Raw genomic sequence first — 21,733 nt, 5'->3', positions numbered from 1 at the left:
GCGGGAGGAGCCCGACGGCGGTGGTAGGAGGAGCCCTCCGGTGGAGGGCGTGCGGCGGGTGGACGGTCCCGCCCGGATCCAGCAGCCCACGGGTCCGTGTGGGCGCGCATTTTTATTTTTTGCGATTTCTTTTTTTTTTCTGTTTTTTGTTATTGCGTTCGGACGACATAAGCACCAATGGATTTTATTTTTGCATGTGGGTGCGCCACCCGCATGGAAAAATTGTGATTTTTGCGGACACTTCCGAGCAGACGGGCCGGAGGCCCGCACGCGGAAATCTCTTTTGGATGTCTGGAGAAATTGTTTCAATACTAGTGCATTGAATTTGTTAGTTTGTGTATCTAAATTATTGGGGCTGGTTTGTACTTCGTTCTTCATACCTGATTTGTTAATAAGGTCCATGGGTAAAGAATCGTAGATCCTCCTACCTATCTGGTGCTATATAAACGAAATGTTATATATAGAGCTTGCCGGCTTACTGCTTTGAGCAATCATGCGCTGTAGCAGCAGCCCCTTCAGTAGTACTAGTAGATCGAGAACACTTAAGCCGCAAGCCTTCAAAGGCAATAGAGAAAAATGGCTACAAATCCTGGCCTTTTGTACTGAATCGCCATGGCAAAAGCTTGGAAACCTAAAGGTAACAATGTTCTCGGGAGTACATATGGTCTGCACATAATTTTCCATTTCAAATGATCTGCTAGTGATTTTTCAAATTCATTAGCAACCAGTACATGAATTTACGTAGAGAGAGAAAAAATGATTCTATGCTAAGATGAGCATAAACGAAATAAACATGCGTGGATGCTGTCTATGCATGTGCTAATGCAGGGTGCCCAGGAATCCGGTCAAGAAAATTTTTTAGCTCTACCTCATCTATTTTCACCATGTATGCACCCCTCAATACAAACTTAGACAGCCGTATTAGCTTAAACTCAATCTAAAATAGAGTAAATTAAGCAAGGGGCACCACCTGTTGTTTCGCTCTAGCTCCGCCCCTGGCTCCATGGGTGCTTCACGGATGCCACAAAATGGCCACTGCCAAGAAGTTGGGAGAGAAAGATGTGGCCTACCTCAGTGTGCTTCCTTTCATGTTGCTAAGGATTCTCCATAGCCAGGTCTGGCTAACCATCTCCCGGCTCATGGATGCCCGTGGCAATCGGCGCCGGATTGTAGAACGTGGTATTGAATTCGAGCAAAGTGGATCGTGAGAACAACTGGTATATATGTATCTCACCTGCAAAATCTCCTCTAGTTCTATCTCTATATATGATTTTTTATATGGACATGCCAAGTTCGTGTATGCTTTAATTCTTTTGAGTTCAGACAAATGGTCAGTAAAAATCTAAACCAAGAAAATTAATTTTGTTTTGCAGGGATGATACCTTCATCTTAACAGCCACTTGGAATACCTAGTCCTCCTGTTGATGCCACTCGGGCAAGGAATGCCACTAAGGAGAAGAGACGGCGCCCTTGTAATGGTCCTGATGCACGCTGGCCCGGTTGAGTTTCTATCCTACTGGTTCCATCGTGCACTGCACCATCATGCCCTGTACTCTCGCTACCACTCACACCACCATGCTTCCATCGTCACTGAGCCAATCAGTTGTAAGATACATCTCTTTGCTTTCTTGCATGAATTACTTGGCTACTAGGAGGTTGTTCAACTCTTTTAAGGTTTCGATTTATAGCTCTCCAAATGAAAATTGCAAGGTTAATAAATCAGCTGTATTTTTTTTTAGAGAAGGGTTTTTTTACCCGGACTCTACATCCAATCGGATATATGCAGCCTTTTAAAATTCAGCGATGCTCCGGTGCAATATACTTGAAGTATTCTACTCCGAGTAGAATTAATCTGTATAGTTTATTTTAAAGGGTAGTTAAGTAATCTCCTAATATCCTTTATGGGTAATTTTGGTATGGGATGTTCGCATCGGTTCGCATTGCAGGTGTGGACTCTGTCGCGCTATTCCTCCCCTGGCCTCGCCGCCTTGCCTTCGTCGCCGTCCTTATCGCTCGCCGTCGCCGCCTTGTCCGCCTCCTTAGTTGCCGGCCGTCTCCTCCGCCTGCGTCGCCTTCTCCGCTCCCCTCCGTCGCCGTCCGCCTCCCCCGCCCTGCCCACCCTCGCCGCCGTCTCCGCTCCCTCCATCGCCTTACATCTCCCTCGCCCCCTCCGTCGCCGTCCGTCGGCCCCGCCCTCTCCACCCTCCCCCTTCGGTTCACATCTGGTCGGAGGCAGGCACCGGCAGGCGGCTGTGCGCCCGGCGGGTATTCCTCCCGGCAGGCGGCGTCGCGGCCGGTGGCGCGGCGCGTCGCATCTGTCCGACGCAGGCGGCGGCGCTGCCAGCAGCTGGGCGCGGCGAAATCATCAGGTATCCACTCCTCCCATCCCACCCCCATCCTGACTTTCTGTTCCCCTTCCTCTACTCAGTGGTGAACTTGTCTGAATTTTTCCTCTATAAATGCATCAACTTGCTTGTAAATGGATAACTATACTAGAGAATCTACACTAGCTGATGTTAAATTGAATAGGAGATATATTTAATCGATTTTGTATGTTGAGTTGTAAGCATAAACGATGAAACTGAACAACAATATTTTTTTGAAAGAAAACTGAACAATAATTTTGGTCTCGAGCTGCAAATGAAATACACCTGTCACTTCAAATTCCACTCAAAACAGTTTGCAGCAATTGATGTGTTACTGATAAGTCTAGCATTAAACCTCAGCAAAGGTGGCAAGTTAAATCATATCTTGTGCAATTGATCTTTGATCTTTTCTCCCAAATGCTTGCCTTGTCAACTGGTTAATGCATCCAGCATTTCCAGCTAGTTCATCAGTACTAGTAGTAGTGCATTGTATTAATTTATTAGTGCATGTGTTGATCACTACAGGTGTGATTCAATTTTGCTCCATGCCTTGCAGGGGTTGATCACTACAGGTGCTGCTTGACGATGCTGGGAAGAAGTCACACGTTCCTGTCATCCTGTGTTTAGTGAGGTACTCTTCTTCATCTATTACTTCCACTGGTCAATCTTTAATTTTGGGCAAGCTTTCTATGTACCAACAGTTTGTGTAGTTAGGTCCCAACAAAAGTGGAATTTGGTTTTTGTTCTGCACAAGAAAACAAGGTGACAATTAATGTGTCATGTCTTGGTTTAATTTTGTTTTAGCTAATATATTTTTTTGGCAACACAATGCACTTTAAATCACTTGAGAAATTCATGTATTTCAGAAGTACACTTGCGATGAAATTATTTCTTGCAGTTTTTGTAAAAGATGTTTTCTTTTATCTGTGAATTTATTAAGACATATTTGTAGAACTTTCTCAAACCCATTTGAATTCTGAATGTGAAGGTGCACTGATTGAACTGGATAGATGAAATTGTGAACTACCCACCCACTCCCACAAAACAATAGTGAAAAATAAATTAAACAATCATGATTTGTCTTTTCCCAAACAAATGTTTTTCCCCAAAAGTGCAGACTTAAAAGGATTGTATTACAGTACTAGGTGGACCCATTTTACCTTGGAGACTTAGATGTTGAGTGCCAAGCGCTGGATGCAAGTAAGCTTGTAATCATTTAGATTATTTATAGAATCAGCATCCTTACTCTGCCCTGTTATGAACCTCAGATATTATATGCAGTCCTACAGTAACTGAATTGCCTAATGTGAATTTCCCGTGTTTTCTTTGGATTGGCAATGTATTTATGCAGGCGACGGTTGTTCTTTTTTTTTATTCTTATGAGGTATAAAGGACGTAAGGTTATATTTGGGTGCTTGTTCTGTTTGTTTTTTTTACTTTTCCGTAGGTGAGGTCTGACATAATGACTTCGAGCTATGTGAGCCTAGAGGATCAGGAAGAGTATAAAATGATGGGTACTGTGGTTTTTTAAAGCGAGGAGGAAAGTTACAAATTCTATTTAGACTATGCAAAGGGTAAGGGTTTCAGTGTGAGGAAAAACAACTTGAAGCGGAAGGACGGTGAGATTATATGGAGGCAATTCGTATGCTCATGTAAAGAGTACAGGGAGTTGAAGCACTTTGAGAGGACAGAGTGGAAAAGGGAGCCACGGGCACTGACCCGCTGTGGTTGCTTAGCTAAGCTTGAGATTGAGCGGAACGAGCAGAAGGGGATGTGGTTTGTTAAGGAGTTTGATAACCAACATACGCTCGAACTTGCAAATCCTGACCATGATGCTTTTTTAGGAGTTCATCGTGTGATGACTGATTCTAAGAAAGCCCAAGCGATCGAGCTTCGCATGAGTGGCCTTAGGCCCTTTCAAATCATGGAGGTTATGGAGAATAACCACGATGAGTCGGAAGAGGTTAGTTTTGTGATGAAGGACCTTTATAATTTCTTTACTCGGTACGAGATGAAGAATATCAAGGGTCGTGATGCTGAAGATGTGTTGAAATATCTAACAAGGAAGCAAGAAGAAGATCCAGAATTTTTCTTCAAATACACCACAGATGAGGAAGGGCGTCTTAGGAATGTGTTTTGGGCAGATGTTGAATCTCGTTTAGACTATGCTGCTTTTGGTGGTGTTGTTATTTTCGATAGCACTTACCGGGTAAACAAGTACAATCTTCCTTCCATTCCTTTCATAGGAGTTAACCACCATATAAGTACAACAATTTTTGGGTGCGGAATTCTATCCAATGAGTCTGTCAACTCTTACTGTTAGCTCCTTGAGACTTTTTTGGAGGCAATACGTCAAGTGCATCCAAAATCATTAATTACCGATGGCGACCTAGCAATGGCAAAGGCTATCAGTAAGGTAATGCCGGGTGCTTACCATAGATTGTGTACTTGGCATATAGAGGAGAATATGAGTCGTCACCTTCGTAAGCCAAAACTCGATGAGCTAAGAAAATTAATTTATGAGAGTATGGATGAGGAGGAGTTCGAGAGACGTTGGGCTGATTTTAAGGAGAATGGAGGCACGGGAAATGGACAATGGATCGCTCTGATGTACCGACTTAGGGAGAAGTGGGCTGCTACCTATACAGATGTGAAATACTTGTTGGGTATGCGCAGCAACCAACATAGTGAGTCACTGAACTCAAAGCTTCACACCCTTCTGAAGAGAAATATGTCACTAATGTGCTTAGTCAAACATGTTAAGTTGTGCATACAACGTCTGCGTAAGAAGGAGGCTCAGTTGGACGCTAAGTGTACCAATTCGATCCCTTTTTGTAGAATAGACGCCGACCCATTGGAGAAAGACACTGCCCGTATATTCACAACAATCGTGTTCAAGAAAGTCCGTGCACAGATATGGCTAATTGCTGGACTCGAAGTCATAAGTGGGACTAATCAAGATGGTTCGTCACTGTATGTTGTTGGTTTGAAGGACGATAATGAGGTGTGGGATGAAGTGAGGGTTACTTTTAAAGGCCAGGCGTTGGAAGGTGTGGAATGTCACTGCCGGAAGATGGAGTGCGAAGACATCCCTTGCTCACACATATTTGTTGTACTCAAGTTCCTTGGTTTTGACACCATCCCTCGTTGTTGTGTCGTGGATAGGTGGACAATGGGAGCAATGGCGGCATTTAGGTCAGACAGGAATACCGATCCTAATGTGTGGTCTGAACACATGGTTCGTTTTCGTAGCCTCCGAAATCTGGGTAGTGATGCTAGGAACCCTGAGCAGACAGAAAAAGCGATGGATTTCTTAAATGGGATTTTGGATAAAGGATCGTCATCCCATGAGAACATCGTGGCTGGAGATTTTGCTCCTATGCCAACTCACTTTTCATCTAGTAACTAGCCATTAGAGAAGAGGGTCTGTGATCCTGATGAGATTAGGGCAAAAGGAGCTCCATCAAAGAGACGAAGGCCATTCCGTGAGACATTGCACACAAAAAACCAATAAGGTTATTGTGCCTCACAAACTTTGTATCTTTTGTATTAATGGCATTGTTTTTTATTGGATTAATTTAATCTTTTCTCAAGATGCGCATATTAAGTATTTTCCCTGGTGCATGCGTTTGGATTAGGAAAGTTGTCTACTAAACTTTCTTATACAATTTGTGTTGAATCATATATTACTGTTCCTGGTTCAGAGGTTGCAATTTTGTCTTCTCATAGAAATCCCTGGAAGTCGAGAGAGTACTCCCACTTGATAAAATGGAAGTTTATTTTGGTGCTGAGTTTTGTTCAGAGTTATTACGCTATTTTTTCATGGTGGATGTATTTGTGTCTTTCATACCGTGTGTAACATTCATAGTACATGTACATATTGCAGCATCTCTTCAGGTGGTGTTTGGATCCAGGGACTTAACTTTAGTCCCTGTATTTAGACACTAATTTAGAGTATTAAATATAGACTACTTACAAAACTAATTACATAAATGAAAGCTAATTCACGAGACAATTTTTTTAAGCCTAATTAATCCATAATTAGAGAATGTTTACTGTAGCATCACATAGGCTAATCATGGATTAATTAGGCTCAATAGATTCGTCTCACGAATTAGTCCAAGATTATGGATGGGTTTTATTAATAGTCTACATTTAATATTTATAATTAGTGTCCAAATATCCGATGTGATAGGGACTTAAAAGTTTTAGTCCCATCTAAACAGGGTCTCAGTTTGTCACGTTAATGACAAAAAATCGAAATAACCTTACTGATAAAATTGTTTGTTCATGCAGGCATTTTTTGATATCCATGATGCCCACATGTGGGATTTGTCTTGAACAGTGCCAAAGGCTGAAAGGTGATTTTCGGCTCCATTTATTGTGGCTTCATTTACACATGAAACTATGCATGACATTTACGTCCTTCTCCCTCCATGCAGGAGAAAGCATATCCTTCTCTTCCTCCTCGGTCCATCTTTATATGCAAATAACAGAGGGTACTATCTTGAGTTTGATCTGGTATTCAGGAGGCACGTATGAATGTTAAGCACCTGGTTAATTAGTGAGACACATTTCACTTAAGGGAAACTGAATCCTGCAAAACCACATGTTTGGTCTTCAGTATTTGGGCATTCATCCTGAAACCTGCACTTTGTTTTTCCAAATTATACGTACACACACTGTCACACTGTATGGAAGAGCATAAAACCCTGAATCAGTGCATAAGTAACCCTTTTTGAGGATTATGAATCTGTGAGATGGATAATCTTTTATAGCTTGATTATGAATATGTGAGATGGATACTCTTTTATAGCAGATCAAACCTGTCTTCCTGAATATGGCCATCTCTGCATATGCATTACACTCTGAAACTGAGGCACTTAATTTATTTTAGATGTGTACAGAGGCAAATAAGCTGAAATGCTTTAGAACTATAAAAGATGTCTTTTTCAGAAACATTACAGAAATACAGAAGAGATCGATTTAATCCATTTTCAGAAAATTACACAATTGAACTACCTCCTGTGTCCTAACTTGACTGCTTGCTGCTTGGTTTCTGAAATTTGGTCCTGGATGATGAAATTAGGATCCTATTCCAGTTGTTTTACTTGAACACGTTTATATATTTTCTGGATAAAAATTATATATATTGTATACCCTATAGGAAATACATCACCACATACTTCGCTAGGGACTCTGTTGGAGCCAATTTTTGAACGGAAATCTTCATATTTCAGGTTCGGGAATGAATGCAACCCTGCTGGACTGAAAGAAGAATCGCACTGAACCAAAGGTGCAATATTTGTGCACTGAACCAAAGGCATCTCACACGTGAATAACCAAATAGAGTTCCATTTAATAAATATCCAAATAGAGTATCATTTAATAAATATTTATCAACTAGCTTATTCCAAATGAACATCCGAGCAAACTAACTTAGAATATTAAAAATAAAACATCTCATTGACAAATGAACATCTCGTAACTTTTTGAAAAAATATCCTCCCAATGTGAAGCTCACATCTTAGATTTCTTCGGAGACGGCTTATGCAGGATTGCAGTGATTGCAGGGAACAAATCCGGGTATCTGCTCCCGCTGTCTCTCTCCTGATCATTTAGTCTCGGCTTGTAAAAATCAAATAAGATGTTGGGCCTGTTACAACTATGGGCACCTTAGTCGGTTTTGTTGGGCCAAAAAAGTAAAGCGGAAAGCCCATTGGCGAGAGAAGCTTCGTGATTTGCGTCTGGGAGAGGGCTCTGACAAGGAAACTAATCTTGCTTTGCTCGGAAAGGACCCCTCGTCTCCCCCGTCTTTTCGCCCTTCCATCATGCTTCCTCCCAGTAATCCTCCTCCCCCAAAACCCACCACCCCATTGTTGGTCTCTCCCATTGCCTGGGCGGAGAACATGGCGAACCATACTGATGCTGAGCTTCGGCCGGAGCTCTTTCTTCCTCCTGGCGCCAATGTGGAAGCCCCATGGATTGCCAGAATACCAAGGTCAGATTTCACTGTTCAGTCCATCCCTCAGAACCTTGGAGAAGAGTTTGCTGTTGTTCTGATTGAGCCCCAACCTCCTGAGCACTTAGTGAACCAGACTATCAATGAGATCATTCACTTTGTCACTCATTTCTGTCACATTCGGTCATTAGGGCGCAACGCTACCCCCTGGCCCTTTGTATAGTTCAATTTCAGTCTGTCTTTCACAGAGATGCTATGGTTGATGAGGGTCCGATCATGCAACAAAACCTCGCGCAAGCCAATTTTATCCCACATGATCAACTTGCTAACAGAAGAAACAGACCATACAATAGAGAAGGATGGGTCATCATTTTGGGTATTCCTTTGAGGCTAAGAACCTATTCCATTATTGAGCAAATTGTGAATAAGTTTGGAAAGCTTATGCGCTGGCATTCCACGGACAGGATCTTGGGTAGGGTTCTTGTCAAAGTTAGATATACTGTCCCTCATGAAGTGCCTGAAAAAATTGTGATGGGGCACACTGCAGAGCTTGGAGGTGTAGGGGAATCCTGGACTTTCTACCCGTATGTGTTTACAGGCAATTTTGTTGATATGCTGCCTGGAGATGAAGATGCCCCAGCCATTTGGGAAGTTATCCAAGACCAACAAGACCAGATACAACAGTTACAACTGGACCTACAACTCCAACAAGCCAACCCTGAAGGTGATGGTGAAAATGGTGGAATTGATGACATGGATCAGGATAATCAGAATCAACTGGATGAAGTTGAACCACAGCTGTCCCTCTCTTTCAATGATTACTCAATGATTGAATCTTCATCCTCTGTTCAGATCATCAAGCAGCCATCTGGTCAGATAGTCCCATACAGCTTGCCAATCCCTGAACTGCCTTTTTTCAGGTTCCCTGAAAAGTTCTGTTATGCAGTTGCATTTGGAGTATTCAGACTCCTTCTGTTGGCTGTGAACCCCACTATGTTCCAATGCATCACCCAAACGATTCCATGGAACACCGTCAAGATCAACTGGGTTGTCATTCCCTATGTGCTCCCTTGGTGCATTCAAAGTCCTGCTAAGCGTCAAAGAATCTCTATTGCTGGAAAAAAATGTCGCAAGAGCTCTTCCCTACAGCTCTGCCTCGACAGAAATAATTTCCCTGCCTGTGAGAGTGAGGAAGCAGAAGAAACAGGCCCAGCTCTCTGTTGAGGGTCTGAGAAGAAGCCCAAGGTTTGCAAACAAGGGGGAGAAACTTGATCTAACTTGTGATGTCCCTAAAAAGAAGTCCAAGGTGAAGCCGATGGTGCCAGCTTTCAAGCCCAGCAAGGAGGACAGGTCCAACCATCTTCCACCAGCCATCCCAGTGGCCCAGCTGCAAAAAATAGGCGTGGAGAAATGTGGCATGCTTCCTGAGGAAGTGGCTGAAGACAAGCTCCTCCAGCGCAAGAATGATTAGTTTAAATTCTGTTTTGGCTATGCTTAGCCTTCTTGCCCTGGTCCTTATCAGGGTTGTTATCCTCAACTTTATGGGTCTTTTGTGTTTTATTGGGCCAAGACTATTTCTTTGTCACAGGGTAGATTCTCTTTATGGTTCTGAGTGATGACTGGCAGCTCCATGAAAAACATCATATCTTTATGGTTAGTTTCTTATGAAGTACATGTGTTACTTCCCTGCTTCCTAAATAAATTTGTTTGCCCAAATGAATACAACCTCACGAAATAGAAATTGCAATATCCTGTGTTGGAATGTTCGGGGGATAAACTCAGATCAGAAATGGCTGGCTATTCATCAAAAGATTGAAGAAAGTGGTTGTGCAATTATCTGTTTACAAGAAAAAAAAGGGAGCATTTTGATCACTCGTATATAAGGAAGTTTGCCCCTAAAAGGTTTGATAAATTTTGCTACCATCCTTCTCTAGGAGCTTCGGGAGGGCTCATTGTAATTTGGAACAGTCACCTATTTACTGGCACTTTAATTAGCAGCCTCCCATATGCAATCACTATGCATTTCACTGCCACAGCATCAAGCAATGAAATTTGGTTCCTCAAATATTTACGGGCCGTGTTCAGGAGATTTACGAGATGATTTTGTTGACTGGCTAAATGGCATAGTTATCCAACCTGATGAAAACTGGCTGCTCATGGGAGATTTCAACTTCATTCGATCAATGCAAAATAGAAACTTGCCTGGTGGCGATATGAATGATATCATGATTTTTAATGAGGCCATCAGTAACATTGGACTGCAAGAATTACCTCTCAAGGGCAGAACCTACACATGGAGTAATATGCAAAGTCAGCCTCTCCTTCAACAGCTTGATTGGTTCTTCACTTCGCCCTCCTGGACAACTCATTATCCCAACACAATGGTCACTGCTCTGAACAAATGTGTCTCTGACCATGCACCATGTGTTATTTCAATTGAAACCTCTATACCAAAGTCAATCATCTTCAGATTCGAGAACTATTGGGTTGATATGACTGGTTTCATGGAGGTTGTCAAGATTTTTTGGGATATCCCAGTCAGAGCAACTAATCAAGGGATAGTTATTAATGGGAAATTGAAAAATGTCCGAAGAGGCCTCAAACGTTGGAGTAAAAGGTTGTCAAATTTAAATCAATTAATCCAAAACTCCAATGAAGCAATTGATATGTTGGATAAAATTGAAGAGGTCAGGCCACTGTTCATCCAAGAATGGAATTTCAGGACTATTGCTAAAAAACATGTGCTCAAACTTCTGCACTTCAGAAATATCTTTTGGAAGAAAAGGTGCACAATTCTGTGCGTTAAATTTGGAGATGACAACACCAAATTTTTCCATGCTGCGGCAACGCAAAGGTTCAGACAGAACAAGTTTTCTCATTTAACACTAAATGATGGTAACATTGTCACCTCTCACCAGGAGAAGGCCCTGGCATTCCTAAGCTGTTTTCAAGCCAGAATGGGAACCTCAAATGGTTATCAAATGATAATCAATCTGCAAGACCTCTATCATCCTTCTAATCACTTATCAGACCTGTCAACAATGCCTTCAAAAGAAGAAATTGACAAAGTGATAAGAACAATGCCAACAGACAAAGCTCCTGGGCTAGATGGGTTCAATGGCTTATTCATGAAAAAATGCTGGTCTATCATCTCTGAAGATTACTGTAAACTTGCCCATGATTTCTTTGGACAGAAAATTTCTATCCAGAACCTGAATAGCTCATTTATCTGCCTTGTTCCAAAGAAACCATCACCTGAATCTGTAGATGATTACAGACCAATCTCACTCCAGAGCTCTAGCACGAAATTTCTAACCAAAATTATGGCAGAAAGGCTACAAGCAGTCATCCTCGATCTCATCCATGAAAACCAATATGGCTTTATCAAGCAAAGAACAATCCAAGGCTGTCTGGCATGGGCCTTTGAATATATCCATCAATGTTATCAAAGCGAAAGAGAAACTCTTATCCTTAAGATTGATTTTGAGAAAGCTTTTGACTCTGTAGAACACTCAGCCATTCTTACAGTACTGAAAGCCAAGGGTTTCACTAACACTTGGATAAATTGGGTTAAAGATATCCTAACCACTTCCACAACTTCTGTCCTTCTCAATGGAGTGCCAGGAAAGACTTTCAAATGCCTTCGAGGTGTCAAACAAGGAGACCCAATCTCTCCCCTTCTCTTTGTTTTGGTTGCTGACCTGTTGCAATCAATGATAAACAAAGCTCCCGAAATAGGCATCCTCTCCCTGCCTATTCCCCAACCTGATACTAAGTTCCCAATAATTCAATATGCAGATGACACTCTTATTATCATGAAAGCCAGTCAAAAGGAGATTTTCTGCTTAAAGGGCATCCTTCAGTCTTTTGCTTCATCAACTGGACTAAAAATAAATTATCACAAATCATGTATGATTCCGATCAACGTATCTGAAGAAAATTCAAAGATCCTGGCTGAAACTTTTGGATGCCAAATTGGAAACTTACCCTTCACTTATCTGGGACTGCCTGTTGGAACAACTAAGCCTAAAATTGCAGACTTTGCGCCCCTTATAGACAGAGTGGAAAGGAGGCTCCCAGCGATAACAATGTTTCTGAACCAAGGGCAGAGGCTAACTTTGGTAAACTCTGTACTTTCCTCCCTTCCAACTTACTACATGTGCACTCTCAAAATCCCAAAAAAAAGTAATTGAGCACATTGACAGAGCAAGAAGGCATTGTCTTTGGAGGAAGTCCAGTGAAGTTGATGCTAGATCTCTGTCCCTAGCAGCCTGGGACAAAGTTTGTAAACCAAAAAAAAGAGGGGGAATGGGTATCATAAATCTGGAGTTCCAAAACTGTGCATTACTAATGAAACATCTGGATAAATTCTACAATAAGAGGGATCTGCCCTGGGTGAAGCTCATTTGGAATACATACTATAGTAACAACTCGGTGCCACCGCATGCCCTGCAGGAAAGAGGATCATTTTGGTGGAAGGATATCTTTCGTTTAATACCAATCTTCAGAGGGGTTAGTAAAATTCAGATAAACACAGGAGATTCGGTTCTCTTTTGGAAAGACCCATGGACAGAAGACCTACATCAAAATGCTTTCCCAACATTATTCTCCTTTGCTATCAATGAGGATATCACAGTACAAAATTATGTTCAGAATGATGTGACAAAATTTCAATTTGCCACTATCCTCTCAAGCGTTACAGCAATTCACTGAACTTTCACGCCTTTTGGAAAATATCAATCTCACTGATCATCTAGACATTTGGTCTTACTCCTGAGGGGCAACTTTCAAGACAACGAAGGTCTATGATTTGTTTTTTGCCCACCTCTCCCCTCATCCAGCAATCACCTCGATATGGAAAAGTAAGTGTACAATGAAAGTTAAAGCATTTCTCTGGCTCCTTTTTATGGATCGATTAAACACTCGAGATATGCTGCAAAGGAGGCAATTGCATGTCCAAGATGGCCCCTCATGTAGGATGTGCACTTCAGGGGTTGTGGAAGATATGGTACACTTGTTTTTCTCTTGTCCTTTTGCCAAGTCATGCTGGAATCTCCTAGGTATCAACTGGGATGAGGATTTGGAATTTCTGCAAATGATTCAGTCAGCCTATCATGCATTGAACCGGCCATTCTTTGTTGAGGTAATAGGCACGGTGTGCTGGCAGATATGGTCATCACGAAATGCTCACATTTTTGACAATATTGCAATATCTCTCAATGTTGGAAATTTGCCTTTAAGGAAAATTCCACTCTTCTTATGCAAAGAGTGAAGGAAGAAGACAGACCCCCATTTCAATCATGGCTAGACTCTTGTTATTAGTTCCTTTGTAATTATTTTTATTTTAATTTTTACTTTTTTTATTTTTCCCTTGATGTATATAAACTCCTTATATTTCTTAATATATCACAGTAGGAGCCTCTCATGCTGTTTCTCGTAAAAAAAAAGTGAATGTAATTATTTGTCATCGTCTTGGAAGAGACTACGGTTCAACTTGTGGTGAGCCTCCCGCATCTCCATTTTCTCACACGTGGTGGTGGCCGCCGCCTCCTCATCCTGTGACGTATTGCTGGCATTGGTGCCATGTGTGGTGAGCTGAGGGTTGTGCATTAGCTCTTCGCCATCCACAACCACATCTTTCATCATCTACCCACAAATGTGAAACAAGATTAAAACATATTGAATTAAAATATGGACAACCAAATCGAAGAGGAGACCATTAACAATATTATATAAAAATGACTACATACCTGCCAGTCCCTAAAATCCGTCCTCATTATAAAATGGATGTTTTTTACCTTTCCACTAGCTATGTCTTCTGCCGTTGGTGCATTCCTTGGGTCTATACCAACAAATATAATAGCATCAAGTTAAGGTATAGAGTACACAGATTTGTAGCAACAGAAATAGAAAACAAGTAATGACACACTTACATACAATATGACGGCCATCACCATCCACAGTTATTTGTACCCTTCCAACATAAACAAGATTTGACAAAGTATTTATGTTGTATACAGTTATGGAAAATGAATTTCTAGCCAACACAAGGTTTTTGAGCCTTGCAGATTTTTTGTTCTTTAGAACATTAGACATGGCTAACATATTTTCATCGCCACATGTTAAATCATCAAGCTGCATTTAAGAAGGAAAAAAAATCAACGGCTTAGTTCATCATCATATAAACCATTGTGCCAATTAACAAACTTGACTAGTAACACATGACATCGACCGATTTTGACGGATTATATGTCGTAGTGATGATGTTGTTTCGGTGGCTGTTGAATTCTGCGACTTAATAATAAGTTTTACTAATACGAAACAACATACTATAATCTAGCTTATTCCTAAAAGAAAAAATAAAATAAAAACTTAAAATACTCCAAAATTTTGTTACAAAAGTCAAACGTGGACAAATGGCAAATTAGTTTCACAACAAACATTTTGTGTGGACTAATGGTTAAGAAAATTGTGGTCAAAGTTTAGGTTATTCATGCAAGTTTTTGAGTCAGTTGATACTTAAGAGAAAAAACAGAAGACAGCAAAAAATACAGTAACAAATTAAGCACTAGGTTAAATAAGAAATAACATAATATGTCGATATACTTGAGCAAATTGCCAGTGCAACAAATGGTAATGATAGTCTCTCAACAATGTACGGCGCTCTCATCGCTAATGAATTAGAAAAGAAAATTATCCCCAAATCGTAAACAATTAAGTGACAGCCAGATGACTAGGACCAAAAGTCGATCGCATATGTAATCAGGGTTTACAGATCTGTTTTAATTTGGTGATTGATTGCTTGAAAACAATGTAAACAGGATCCGAGCTAAATAAAGGCCAGGGAAAGTGCGTTGGACCCAACCAATGAATCTAAGATACAGTACACGCAATGCAAAGAGAGTAGATCTATTCATAGGGAAAAGAAAAAGGATAACATCTAGGCAGCATAAGATGTGCAGTAACCGAAGTACTCATAGACCATTGCTGGCAACTAGTAATCGAAGATTAATAAGTCTATTATACGTCTCAGAACTCACAAGTGTATACATGAACATGCACTCACCTCTGCTTCGGGATATACCTGAACGGCGGAATCTGCTTCGGGATATACCGAGGAACCAGACATATTGCAATCACGGAGGAAGATGAGGTTGACGAAGTAAGAGATGCACACGGAGGAAGATGAGATTGGGGAGAAAGGAGATTATGAAGAATGTAAATGAGATCGGTACCTGTCCATCCTTTTATCTGTAAACAAAAAACGGAAAAATGGAAAAATAGCGGAACGATATACTCTACTGTCATTTTGAACCGTGCAAGAATATATCTATAAAAAACGGAAAAACGGAAATATTGGAGCGATATACTCGAAGCACGTACCAATGAAGATTTTCTATGCACTTTTGAAGAGGTATATATTATGGGGTTTTAATACGAACTCTATTTAACAAAATATGTTTGACATCCTTTTCTCACTTGTGCTATTCAAGTACACTCTACAACATCCACTGAACAATCAGCCGATATCACTTTACAAGAAAGTATCCAAACTTTACAAGATAATTTCAACGATTTCACAAAGGATTTTTGGCCACGTATGCGATCATTGATACTAGATTGCATGGAAAATGATTCAAAATGCCTAGAACGAAAAGATACTACGCATGTGTTTGAGGTAAAGATGATAAGCTAGACTATTAATCATTATTACTTACGTAACACCGCTAAAAAAAGGTTGACGCTATTGTAGGATGTTGAACAAGAACAAATTGATCCCAGGTAGCATGTATCAAATCATAACGAAGAGTCCTATATAAACCAAAATGTAAACATGACTTGTGAAACGAAGGTAAACTGAATTTTAATTCTCTCGCTAACGTTTCTACAACTTATCATAATACTAACGTGCACTTTGTTACCTAACAGGACAACAGTAACCAGAGCAATCAAAGCAGGAAGAGGCTTACAGGTCCTACAGGAAGAACATACAAACTGACTAATCGGACTGACTTCATCTACGAAACAAGGGGTAAAAAGAAGGACATAATCAGAACCCAAGCACAGACAAAGAAAACAATAGGTATTATGCTATTTAATAGTTACATATGCTCATGTCAATGGTACTAACTTTCCTCCTTTTCAAGCGCAAACGGATAAAGAAGCTAACATGCCAGACACAGACGAATTACGGGGTGAAAAGAAGAGGAAACAAAACAACCAAACACCGAATGAAATATCTGAATGTATGAACTCTCTACATCATCCATAATTTTTTACTTATATTCTATGTTTGTGTGTTACTGATTTGACTTACCCTTTTCTAGTGTACATCGAGAAGGAAGATCTTACCAAAAAATCATAGACAAAGGCCCACCAAAGAACGCCTTACGAGGTCAAAAGAAGAAAAAAATGAATGGCCAGACACCATTAAAAAATTCAGAAGGTAATGCCTAACCATTTAACATTTCTACAGATCTATTACTAATTTGTCCTACCTTCGTAGAGTTGACTAAAAAAAAGACCCTTTCATTACCTACATTAATAATACGGAGGATAACAAAGTGATGGTGCATATTGAAGAAGTGGAGGTTAAACGGATAAGAATGAATGTACTAACACAACCAGAATTCTTAAATGATGATGTAAGTTCGCCTATTTAACAAGCCTACTATTCTTTTATAATTATATTTGTTATGTAACTCAACTAACCTCAAATTCAGGTCATGAATGCATACATCCAATGCCTCCGCTATAATGAGAAAGGAATCAGGGGAGATGGCAAGGCCTTCCTAGAGATGGCCATTAAAACAGGTCTACTAAATGTAGAGGGAGCGCATGTCGAAGCAAGCAAACCTCGAGATAAACGATGGATTAGAGATATGGCACGCGACTATCTAGCATTTGACATGGTAATACTTATTTAAGCTATCTATGTAATGGCTAATTCAATTTATGACTCTATCTTACTGTTGAACATCTGCAGATTTTCCTCCTAATTAATATTAAAGATACACACTGGTACCTAGCCGTTCTTAACGCCAAGCGACGTGAGGTGCAAATACTATATTCGCTCGCAAAGCCAATCAGTAAAGATCGACCCGATCTAAGGCGTGTGGTAAGCGATACACTTCCACTTGTATAATTCAAATCGGTTTTGCTATGTTTTTACCGTACCAACGTTGCACAAAACTTCCCAGCTGCTAGCTATCGAGAGGGGATTACACGGGACAGAGAATCAACACCCACAGTTAAAACATGATTGGCCTGGTTTCAATATTACCGAATGGGAATACAACAAAGTCCAAAAATTGCCAAAGCAAGGAGATGGGTGGGTGACTCAAACTCTTCCACATGATATTCACATTATTCAATTACGGAAACGTGTTAGCCTAACGACTAAATTCTTGTAGCGTCTCGTGTGGCCTGTACACCCTTAAGTTCATGGAGCATTGGAGCGAATCTTATCTCCCAGGAATTCAAATACAGGCAACTACAACGACCTCTATTCATATTTTGCACCAGTGCTTCCCATTTCGAAAAACGATTTAAAATGCACTCCCTTTACATTATGCAGAAGGATGTGAAAACATTTCGACAGGACTTAGCCGGAATTTTGATCAACTCCGAACTGAGCAAGATTAAAGATCGTCCACTACTACCAACCACGACATAAATGGATTATCTGTCGAACATTTACCACAATTACCTTACTATGCTCTCTTCCCCTTATTAAATCATTTAGATACTACTTGAGTATTTGACGGATCCCAAACATTGATGCCTTTTTGAGATAATATTTATAGTTCATATTTGAATCCATTTGAGAAGGAGCGGTATATGAAACCTTACGCTTCGGGGTGACTCAATGCAGTAAGCTGTCGACGTCACCGACGTGCATCTACTTCAACGTCGCACCTGAACACCGATAACCCCTTCGCCGGCATGCGGATCCCCTTCGCGCATGCCACCATCTTGCAAACTGACCCTGCTCCCAACCATTCAATCAAATAATCAAAATACAATGCAATGGATTGAAGAACAGACAACCTTTATCTGCAAAATCATAACAGTAAGAAATTTTGACTCGTTTACTTACCACTAGCCAAGGAGGAGGTTGCTAGAGGGAGACTTGGAGGAGATCAACGCGGGATTGCTAGTGGCGCGGAGGAGAACGACGTGAGCGGCGGATGCAGGTGGACACCAGCGGTACCGGCATGGTGGAGAAGGGGGCGGCGGTTGATGAGGAGGGGTGAACCGCGACGGCGGCTAGGTCGATGTCCACAGAGAAGGGGGCGGGGGATGATGGGGAGGGGAGAGCCGCGACGGCGGCTAGGTCGATGGTGACAGCGGTGGAGTGGAGAAGGGGGCGGCGGTCCATGGGGAGGAAAACGTGGCGGCGGTGGCGGGGGGAGGCGACGCGGCGAAGAGGGCTCATCGCGAGCCGGTGGAGGCGGGTGGAGGGGCGGTGGAGAAGGGGGCGGGGGAGGAGGACGGCGATGGTGGGGGCTTACAAGCCGGCGCGGAGACGCGGACGGAGGAGAAGGCGGCGAGGGCGACGAGGAAGGGCTTCGACGGAGGGAAGCCGCCGATAGCGGGGGAGGCGGGGAGGCGGACGTCGATGGAGGGGCGCTGGCGGGGGAGAAGGCGGCGAGGGCAGTGAGGGAGCGGAGAAGGCGATGGCGCTGGAGGGGGAGCAGACACCAGGACAGGCGACGGAGGCGGCGAGGGAGATGGACGGCGACGGAGGCAGGGATGGAGGGGAATGGCGACGGGAAGTGGTGAAATGGTGATGATGCGAGAGGAATCGGATAGGGATAGGGTGAGTAAGAGACTGAAAAAATACGATAATACCCCTACGCGATTTTTTTCCCTTAACAAAAACACCCTTTCACATTTCTACTTCCACTAATACTGGTGGGAGTAGAACTAGATCTCAGCCCTACAATTAAATACGATCAATGGCCCAGATTTCTTTCTACTCCGAGTAGAAAGCACCGGAGTGGGGCTGTTTAAAATTAGGAACTTAGCCCCTCAAACAACCCAATCCGAAATTCGCTTCTATGAAGATTTGAACTCAAGTTCTTGGGATGCTACTTAGGTCACTGCAACCACGAGGTGACATGCACTTTTGCTGATGTAATTGCTTTGTTGACAAATGTCACAAACCAAACACAAACTACTTCACAACTCACACTCTAACATAGACGAGCCAAGGGTTTTCGTTGATTATTGATCCTAGTTAACAAGACTTGTTAAATTAGGTTGTTGGGACAACCTTGTTGAGGTGCTTTGTTCTTCTTTTGCTCTCTTTTTGTGTTTTGCTTTTTGGTTCTTTGTATTTGCGTCTTGGACACCTCTCTTCTTCTTCTTTAATGCAATGATATGCAACTCTCATACGTATTCGAGAAAAAAAAAACTCTCATGCTCTCTTAGACACGAGCCTATCACTTCAATTTAATTCTTTGGGGTTTGGTTACTCAACCTGAGCTTATCAATGACTAATATGATCATTCCGTTATTCCTATTCAGCTGTCGTCCATCCATTTGCAGAGTTAGTGGCCTATGATGTACTTTTGCAATCCCAGTGGTCACATGCTTGTTGACTGGAACCATCTCCATCCTTGCATATGCAATTTACATATTCTACATAGACTTCATGAACAACTTGGGCCACTGCAATTTTGAGTTGGTTCCCAATTATCTCTTCAAATGTTTCCCTCCCCTCAAGTACCTTATGTACACCCCTTCGTAAGTACCTCATGTTCCTTCTTGATCTCTATCGATATTCCAAACTGTTGTTTATACTTACATTACATGCACATTACAAAATCGTTTCTACTTAATTTGAACTTTGGTCTTCCGCTGCTAGGTTTCATTCTCTTCACCACACGCAGTTCCGCACAAATTACTCCCTTTACATGCCATTCTACGATTATATCTACAATACCATGGATAAATCATCTAGCACCCTATACGAGAGCATGCTCAAGATCAGTAAGGAGAAATCCCTGGATGTGGTTCACCTCACGCATCTCACCGACCTCCAATCCATTTATCATCTGAGGCCCGGATTCTCCATGTTTGCTGCTAGAGGATACAATCAAAGTAACTGGTCCATGATAACCATCTTGTCACCCCTATCATGGCTCATCGCCATGTGTACCTGGGCGTTCAGTTCTTCTCCATTTGCTGTCGACAGAAGTGTCCTAGATAAAAACCTCAACATGCAGACATGGGCCATACCAAGATACAGTTTCCATGTAAGAATTAATATCTGATCATTCATAATAATGATGATTATGCTAATTAGAATGCAGGGACAAAGAGTAGTATATCCTAAGAACGTGCATCTAATTTGTTTGTGTAGTACCACTTAAAAAGGGAGAATAAAGCTATCAACGACTTGATTGGAAAGGCAATACATGAAGCTGACAGAAGAGGTGCTAAAGTTTTCAGCCTTGGACTCCTAAACCAGGTGAGAAAAAAGAATAATCATGCATATATACATTTGGCCTGAGAAGGCCACGAAAATGACAAGAATATGAGTTTATAAATCAATGAAAACAGGCACGTAATCTCAATGGAAACGGAGAACATTATCTTCATCAGCAGCAGCCAAAGTTTGAGGACTAGAATTGTGGATGGCAGGGCAGCAGCCTAGCAGCTGCGGTGGTTTCCAATAGTGTAGCCTCAAGGACAGACCAAGTTATTCTTGCAGGAAATCTTGACAAGGTGGCTCGAGCCGTTGCTATGGCATTATGCAAGAGAAATGTCAAGGTGATTAACCATTTGCAGTACTTAAGGGTGTGTTTGGTTGCTCGTATCTGTCTAGCCTGGCTCATCTCCCTTATCCAGGTTGAGCTTATCCTAATTAATGGGATACACATGCAGTCGTTTGGTTGTTTGCATTAGTCTAGCTTGGCTAGTATGAGATGTTGTTTGGTTGTCTGCACAAGAGATACGGTTTAGAGGAGAGTTTGTTTGGTTGGTTGTATGAACCGTATGTATGAGGATCTTTTTTTCTGGGTAAAACAATTCATTATTTGAGCTCATGTAGTGGAGTTCGTAGTACTATTACACAGTATATCTTATATTAGTGACTAATTACGGCATAGAGAATGAGAACGGTAGAAAAAAAAAAGAGTGACCCTCTCACTCCTCGCCGCCGAGCACGGCCCTTGCCGCTGGCAGCCTGCTCTGCCGAGCCCGACTGGTCGCTGTCATCGTAATCACCGCATCCATCGCTCCCACCGCTCGCCACTCCTCTTGCTCCACCACTCTCTAGCCGCACCGGCACGCCGCTCCCTGTGGTCATCGTGGTGGCGATGGTTGCTGCTGCTGCTCGCCACCGTCGTCATGGTGGCGATGGTTGTTGCTGCTGGTTGCTGCTGGTCGCCGCCGT

The 21,733-nt window shown here is 41.9% G+C and overlaps 1 protein-coding gene, 1 non-coding gene and 1 pseudogene across 2 annotated transcripts; 2 read left to right on the top strand and 1 right to left on the bottom strand.

Moving 5' to 3' along the window:
* Positions 1-494: 494 nt before the first annotated feature.
* LOC107280000 (very-long-chain aldehyde decarbonylase GL1-5-like) lies at positions 495-21,243 on the top strand (annotated as a pseudogene).
* LOC136355200 (protein FAR-RED IMPAIRED RESPONSE 1-like) lies at positions 1,612-7,145 on the top strand. The gene is made up of 4 exons (XM_066307589.1): positions 1,612-2,369; positions 2,923-5,881; positions 6,663-6,727; positions 6,809-7,145. The coding sequence occupies exon 2, from the start codon at positions 4,762-4,764 to the stop codon at positions 5,773-5,775; it is 1,014 nt and encodes a 337-aa protein (XP_066163686.1). The 5' UTR covers positions 1,612-2,369; positions 2,923-4,761; the 3' UTR covers positions 5,776-5,881; positions 6,663-6,727; positions 6,809-7,145.
* On the bottom strand, positions 13,665-16,744 carry LOC107280180 (uncharacterized). The gene is made up of 3 exons (XR_010739707.1): positions 14,262-16,744; positions 14,079-14,170; positions 13,665-13,974 (listed from the first exon to the last, which is right to left on the bottom strand). It is a non-coding gene; the product is annotated as an uncharacterized protein (transcript).
* Positions 21,244-21,733: the final 490 nt, after the last annotated feature.

This window comes from Oryza sativa, chromosome 2 (genome assembly GCF_034140825.1).
Source record: "Oryza sativa Japonica Group chromosome 2, ASM3414082v1".
NCBI classification, from domain to species: Eukaryota; Viridiplantae; Streptophyta; class Magnoliopsida; order Poales; family Poaceae; genus Oryza; species Oryza sativa.
Note: the sequence above shows the minus strand (reverse complement) of the source record. Positions and strands in the feature narration are given on the sequence as shown.